Source organism: Pseudoliparis swirei, chromosome 7, assembly GCF_029220125.1.
Source record: "Pseudoliparis swirei isolate HS2019 ecotype Mariana Trench chromosome 7, NWPU_hadal_v1, whole genome shotgun sequence".
Taxonomy (NCBI): Eukaryota; Metazoa; Chordata; class Actinopteri; order Perciformes; family Liparidae; genus Pseudoliparis; species Pseudoliparis swirei.
This window is the reverse complement of record NC_079394.1, coordinates 14,021,627-14,028,197: the sequence shown is the minus strand read 5'-3', so window position 1 is coordinate 14,028,197 and position 6,571 is coordinate 14,021,627. Positions and strand designations below refer to the sequence as shown.

The 6,571-nt window shown below is 47.2% G+C and overlaps 1 protein-coding gene across 1 annotated transcript in view; it reads right to left on the bottom strand.

Moving 5' to 3' along the window:
• Positions 1-5,860, bottom strand: part of mfsd14bb (major facilitator superfamily domain containing 14Bb) — a 12,726-nt gene extending 6,866 nt beyond the window's left edge. Inside the window, exons 1-4 of the mRNA XM_056418163.1 lie at positions 5,573-5,860; positions 4,730-4,816; positions 4,346-4,408; positions 2,993-3,120 (exon numbers count right to left, since the gene is read on the bottom strand). Of these exons, the coding sequence (XP_056274138.1) occupies positions 2,993-3,120; positions 4,346-4,408; positions 4,730-4,816; positions 5,573-5,617 (323 nt within the window). The 5' untranslated portion in view covers positions 5,618-5,860. The remainder of the gene's footprint in view (positions 1-2,992; positions 3,121-4,345; positions 4,409-4,729; positions 4,817-5,572) is intronic.
• Positions 5,861-6,571: the final 711 nt, after the last annotated feature.

Sequence of the window (6,571 nt, the reverse complement as noted above, 5' to 3'; positions counted from 1 at the left end):
ACCACAGTACTACCATTATGCCATGGTACTACCACAGTACTAGAGTACCAGTACTACCACAGTACTAGAGTAATACCATAGTACTACCACAGTACTAGAGTAATACCATAGTACTACCACAGTACTAGAGTAATACCATAGTACTACCACAGTACTAGAGTAATACCACAGTACTAGGTACCATGGTACCCACATTGTGGATGCCACAGTGCTGGAGGTAATGCCACGGTGCTACCACAGGTAATAATGCCACGGTGCTAGTAATGCACAATGGTACTGCCACAGTACTAGAGTGCTACCAGTGCTACCACATTGGTAATGCCACGGTACTGGAGTAACGGTACCATGAGTGCTGCCAGTGCTGAGTAATGCCATGGTGCACAGGTGCCAGAGTGCTGCCACAGTGGTGCTGCCACGGTGCTGGAGTAATGCCACGGTGGTACTGCCACGGTGTAGGAGTGTGCCATGGTGCTGCCACGGTGCTGGGTAATGCCACGGTGCTGAGTGTGCCAGTGCTGCGACCATGGTGCTGCTGCAGTAGGTAATGCCATGGTGCTGCCACGGTGCTGGAGTGCTGCCATGGTGCTGCCACGGTGCTGCAGTGCTGCCACGGTGCTGTATGGATGCCACGGTGCTGGAGTGCCACGGTGCTGGTAATGCCACGGTGCTGCCACGGTGCCATGGTGCTGCTGCCACGGTGCTGGAGTGCCATGGTGCTACTGCAGTGCTAGGTGCTGCCATGGTGCTGCCACGGTGCTGCTGGAGTAATGCCACGGTGCTGGAGTGTGCCATGGTGCTGCCACGGTGCTGGTGTGCCAGTGTGCTGGAGTGTGCCATGGTGCTGCCACGGTGCTGGAGTAATGCCATGGTGCTGCCAGTGCTGCACCATGGTGCTGCCACGGTGCTGGAGTGCTGCCATGGTGCTGCCACGGTGCTGGGTAATGCCATGGTGCTACCACAGTGCTGCCAGGTGCTGTAATGCCACGGTGCTGGGTGTGCCATGGTGCTGCAACGGTGCTGGGTGCTGCCACGGTGCTGGAGTAATGCCATGGTACTGCCACGGTGCTGGGTGCTGGTGCCACAGTGCTATGGGTGCCATGGTGCTGGAATGCCATGCAGTGCTACTGCCAGGTGCTGCCATGGAGTAATGCCATACTGTGCTGGAGTGCTATGGTGTGCCATGGTGCTGGGTGTGCCATGCGGTGCCACAGTGCCATGGTGCTGCAGTGCTGGAGTGCCATGGTACTGCCACTGAGTGCCATGGTGCTGCCACGGTGCTGGGTGCTGCCATGGTGCTGAGTGTGCCATGGTGCTGCCACGGTGCTGGGTGCCATGGTGCTGCCACGTGCTGGTGTGCTGCATGGTGCTGCCACGGTGCTGGGTGTGCCATGGTGCTGCCACGGTGCTGGGTGCTGCCATGGTGCTGCCACGGTGCTGGGTGCCAGTGCTGCCATGGTGCTGGAGTGTATGCCATGGTGCTGCCACGGTGCTGGGTGATACCAGTGGTGCTGCAATGCCATGGTGCTGCCACGGTGCTGGTGCTGCCATGGTGCTGGAGTGTGCCATGGTGCTGCCACGGTGCTGGGTGCTACCATGGTGCTGGAGTGTGCCATGGTGCTGCCACGGTGCTGCCACGGTGCATGGTGCTGCCATGGTGCCATGGTGCTGCCATGGTGCTGGAGTGCCACGGTGCTGGAGTGATGCCATGGTGCTGCCACGGTGCTGCCATGGTGCTGCCACGGTGCTGGGTGTGCATGGTGCTACATGGTGCTACCACGGTGCTAGGTGCTGCCATGGTGCTGCACGGTGCAGGTGCTACCATGGTGCTGCCACGGTGCTGGGAGTAATGCCATGGTGCTACAGCGGTGCTGGAGTGCAATGGTGCTGCTAGTGTAGTACAATGAGTGCTGCCATGGTGCTGCAACGGTGCTACTACCATAGTACTACCACAGTACTAGAGTAATACCATAGTACTACCACAGTACTAGAGTAATACCATAGTACTACCACAGTACTAGAGTAATACCACAGTACTAGAGTAATACCATAGTACTACCACAGTACTAGAGTAATACCATAGTACTACAGTACGTCTAGAGTAATACCACAGATGCAACCAGACAGGAGCTTTTTGTCTTAAAAATAAGAAGAACCCAAGAAGAACCAAAGAAGAACCGAAGAAGGACCATGGGTTAGAAACAGGAAGTGTTATGAGTCTACGTAGTAAATATGTATCAGGATATTAAACCGTTGCTCCTCCAGAACACGTTTCGTTCTTCTCAGGTTTGTTTGAAGCTGATAAAGTAGAGCAGATCATATCAGCTTACGGCTTTGTGTCGTTCCTCTTGTTGATTCTTCCAGTTTGTTTAGGTTTTTGTTCTCTGACGTTTCAGAGAACAATGACAATAAACAACAGGTCTCCAGCAGCTCATTGTTCTGACGTTTCAGAGAACAATGAGCTGCTGGAGAAAAGATTTAGGCCAATGTAATTCAAACAGTTTATTATTATTATTATTATAAATGGTGCCAACATTATTTTATTGGATTATAAAAAATGTCAGCTTCCAGTAATAAGAAATAAATATCAGTAATATTATAATATCTTCGAATTATTGTGTTTTTTAAAACTTTTTGTGGGGGAATTAAATATGATAACGTGCTGTATTTGGGTCGGCTGTAGCTAAGAGTGGTCGTCATAGTAACTACAAGGTCCCCGGTTCCATCCCCGATCTCCCCAAAGTTCCTTGAGCAAGGTACTGAACCCCCAGCTGCTCCTTAATAACTAAGGATAAGGAGAAGTTACCCACTGGATAAATACAAGTTACATTTATATTTCCTGTATATTGTGTAAAATCACCTTAAAAACGGTTCTTCTAATACAATAAGATACCGTAAAACAGTAAATTATAGTTAAAGTGGGCGTGCTTCATGACTCATGAGAGCCAATCAGGAAGCCAGTCTGGTTAATGTGGGCGGAGCCACAGACACTCACCAGGGGCTGATCCTCATGAAGGGGATGGGGGCGCAGGTGAAGAACACCGTCATGAGGAGGAAGGACTTCCTGCCCCAGATGTCCGACAGAGCACCAATCAGAGGAGCCGACAGGAACGACAGGAAGCCCTGGACAGGAAGACAAAGGAAACCTTTAAGAGCTGCAACAATGTGTCGATCGGGAAACTACTTTCAGTTTGTTTCTGATTTTATAGAAACAAACAAAGAAAATCAGGAAGATTATCTGCAAAATTAATAATCAAGAATTCAGAGTTTGTATTTATAGCGGACATGTTATGTTTTATTATCCATGATAAACAAATCAGATTCTGTGTTTCTACACACTTTGGTTTTTGTGTCATGAATCACCAAATGAGTCAAGTAGAGCTTGAACGCATCACAATGGAACCCAATGGTGCCTTGATTAGCATTAGTTTGTCGTTTAGCCCACCGGCGGCTAATGGCAGTACACACAGTACCTGCAGTACACACAGTAAGTACCTGAAGTACACAAAATACCTGCAGTACACACAGTAAGTACCTGAAGTACACAAAGTACCTGCAGTACACACAGTAAGTACCTGAAGTACACAAAATAACTGCAGTACACACAGTAAGTACCAGGAGTACACACAGTACACACAGTAAGTACCTCAAGTACACACAGTAGCTGGAGAACACACTGTACCAGGAGTACACACAGTAAGTACCTGAAGTACACACTGTACTGTAGAGAAACTAGTACAGCGACTTCTCGTCAGGTGAGAAACAACCTGTCAGACTGCATCACATCACCAAACCGGCTTCTTCACCTTTACAGATTTAAGTTTCAATTTTTTCTTTCTTTCATCCTTTCTTTCTATTCTATGCTTCTTTCTCTCCAGAACAAAAGGAGCCACTGAGGTTTATAGAGGAGAGAAGTGACTACGGTCTGTCCTCTGGTATCGGAGAGGAGAGAAGAGAGAAGAGAGATGACAGAGAGAGGAGAAAGGGGAGAAGAGAGAGGAGAGGGGAGAGAGGAAAAAGGAGAGAGGAGAGAGAGGAGAGAGGTGACAGAGAGAGGAGAGAGTAGAGAGAGTAGGGAGAGAAGAAAGAGGAGAGGAGAGAAGAGAAGAGAGAGAGGAAAGGAGAGAGAGGAGAGAGGAGGTATTGTTGATTATCTGCTCTGTTCCTCTACTTTATATTTCATGATCATGTTCCTAACCATCTGACTCTGTGGCGAGACGGTGAAGCTCAGTAACAACGTGTCATGTTTCAGGTCCTTGAATGCATCACAAGCTTCACGTAGTTCTTCTTCTCTCGTCATGTATCAGGGCCTTGAATGCATCGTGAGCTTCACGTAGTACTGACTCACCTTGACTCCGTGCACTAGGCCGTTCATCAGGAAGGTGTGCTGAGGAAACGTCTCATGGAGGACCTGACACACACACACACACACCCCCACACCCCCACACACACATTATTAAAAAGGTTCGAAGTATAGATTTATATTGAAAGATTTAACTCCATTAAACTTCTTAGATTCTGTTAAATGTCAATAATAACAACTCACTTATCAGTGACGTCACCTAATAACAAACTACATAAATACTGAGATGTTAAATAAACTAAATTTATAACATTTAGAGACATCTGAAAAAGTTATGTTCCCTTAATGGAAGAAAAAGAGATGAGCCATGTGACCAGCTGACTGGAGCTTTTATTTCATGTGTTGTTGTTGTTGTTGTTGTTTACTCACCGTCAGCATGGGCGTGGTCAGCAGCCCCCAGGCGAAGAACTCCAGGAAGATCACCACCACCGCGTGAGTCACTGTGGCTCGGCCGCTCTGTGGCGGGAAGAGAACCAACATTAAGTATTCATCCACGGGATTAGCCCACTTCCTGTCCAGCCAGAGCCTAATCCCACCAACTGGACCCACTTCCTGTCCAGCCAGAGCCTAATCCCACCAACTGGACCCAGCAATGCGTTCCAGTAATAACTATATACTATATAGTAATAACTATATATTATATAGTAATACCTATATAGTAATAACTATATAGTAATATGTTCCTCGGTTGCCATATAGTTTCTTTCAGACATAACCGGCTCTCCATGTTGGTTTAGTTACTGTTGGCCTTTAATTTATTACATTTACACTAGTCTGGGTTTATGTTGGGTTTTAACATCACTATGACAATAACAATAATACAATGACAATGCAGCACACAGGTAGAAGAGCTCTTTTAGGCTGTTGATGGGACAAAAGGACAGTTAAAGAGTTGATTCATCAATAAAATCAACCAAGAAGTAGACAAATAATCAACCGATATAAGTGAAGATGCGGGTTTTTTTGCATCTTCATAACAACAACAAATAGTCCAGGGGAAAAGTTACACATCTTCTTTTTCCTGTCATTTTTAATGATGTGTCCAAAGACCCAGCGAGCAACCCCGTAAATCTCCCACTCCCGCGAGCTCCTCCACTGGTCGAAGTTAGACCACTAGTTAGCAGTCTGAACGAGCAGCGTGACGTCACCTGCATTCTTCTTCGCGTCAAGGCGTTAGTTAGCTTCGCGCTTAGCTCGCGCGCTGAACCTCACCGAGCTGCGGAGCGACATGACGTCTTCTTTGGCCTCGCAGCTCATCGGTTGACATGTTCGTCGCTCGACATCCTCCCGGGGTATCTCCGTCCCTTCCAGAGTGTCCCGCTGCTAGAGCGTCTCCGCTTTCATGGACGTTAAAACGGCGGTTACAACAAAATACACCCGTGACGCTTCGGCGGCTTTTACCCCTCTAAATGTAACGTAACAGTTGGTCGCTGTGTTTTATCTACCGGAACTCCCCGGTGTCGCGCTGTCGTCTCGGGTTGGTCTGATATAAACGCCGCCCCTGATGGGGCCTGCGCCGGTGAGAAAACGCGAACGCCTTTTTTTTCTTCTCTCGACCAGAACGCTGGCTGTTCCCAGATAGGCTCCTATTCAGAATCGGTTGTCTTTTACAGAGTTGGTCAATTGTACATCTGACTCTGGGTCAGTTAACACGTTTACGTCTCTTGTATCGAGCAGAGCGCGCCCCCTGCTGTGCCGCCGACCACACTACAATGCAGTTGTTGTTTTATTTGTGTCGTTAACCCTCCTGTTACCTTTACATTTACTAACATATTTTACCCTCGGGGTCAATTTGACCCCAGCAATTAAAACCTCCAGAAAATTATTAGAATTAATATTGCTTCCCAAGTTTAAGTGTGAGGTACTTTATGTTTGTTTGTTGACTACCTAAATAGCCCTTTAAATAAATAAAAAAGTTGATATTTCTTATATGTTTGACACAGTGAAAAACAGCCTGGGGTCAAATTGACCCCAAAGGTAACAGGAGGGTTAAATTGATTTTTTTACAGAATCCAAAATGATGTGAAGGAATTCCACTGTAAGCAAATATATAAAATAATAATATAATTATGTATGTTTTTATATACAGACAACAGATATTCTCAGTATTTGGCAGGAAAACGCGGCAGCAAACCAAGCGCCCAACATTTTTCAGGATCATTATTTGGCAAGATGGAGAAAGGCGGGACTCAACTGTGGAAGAATTTTTGG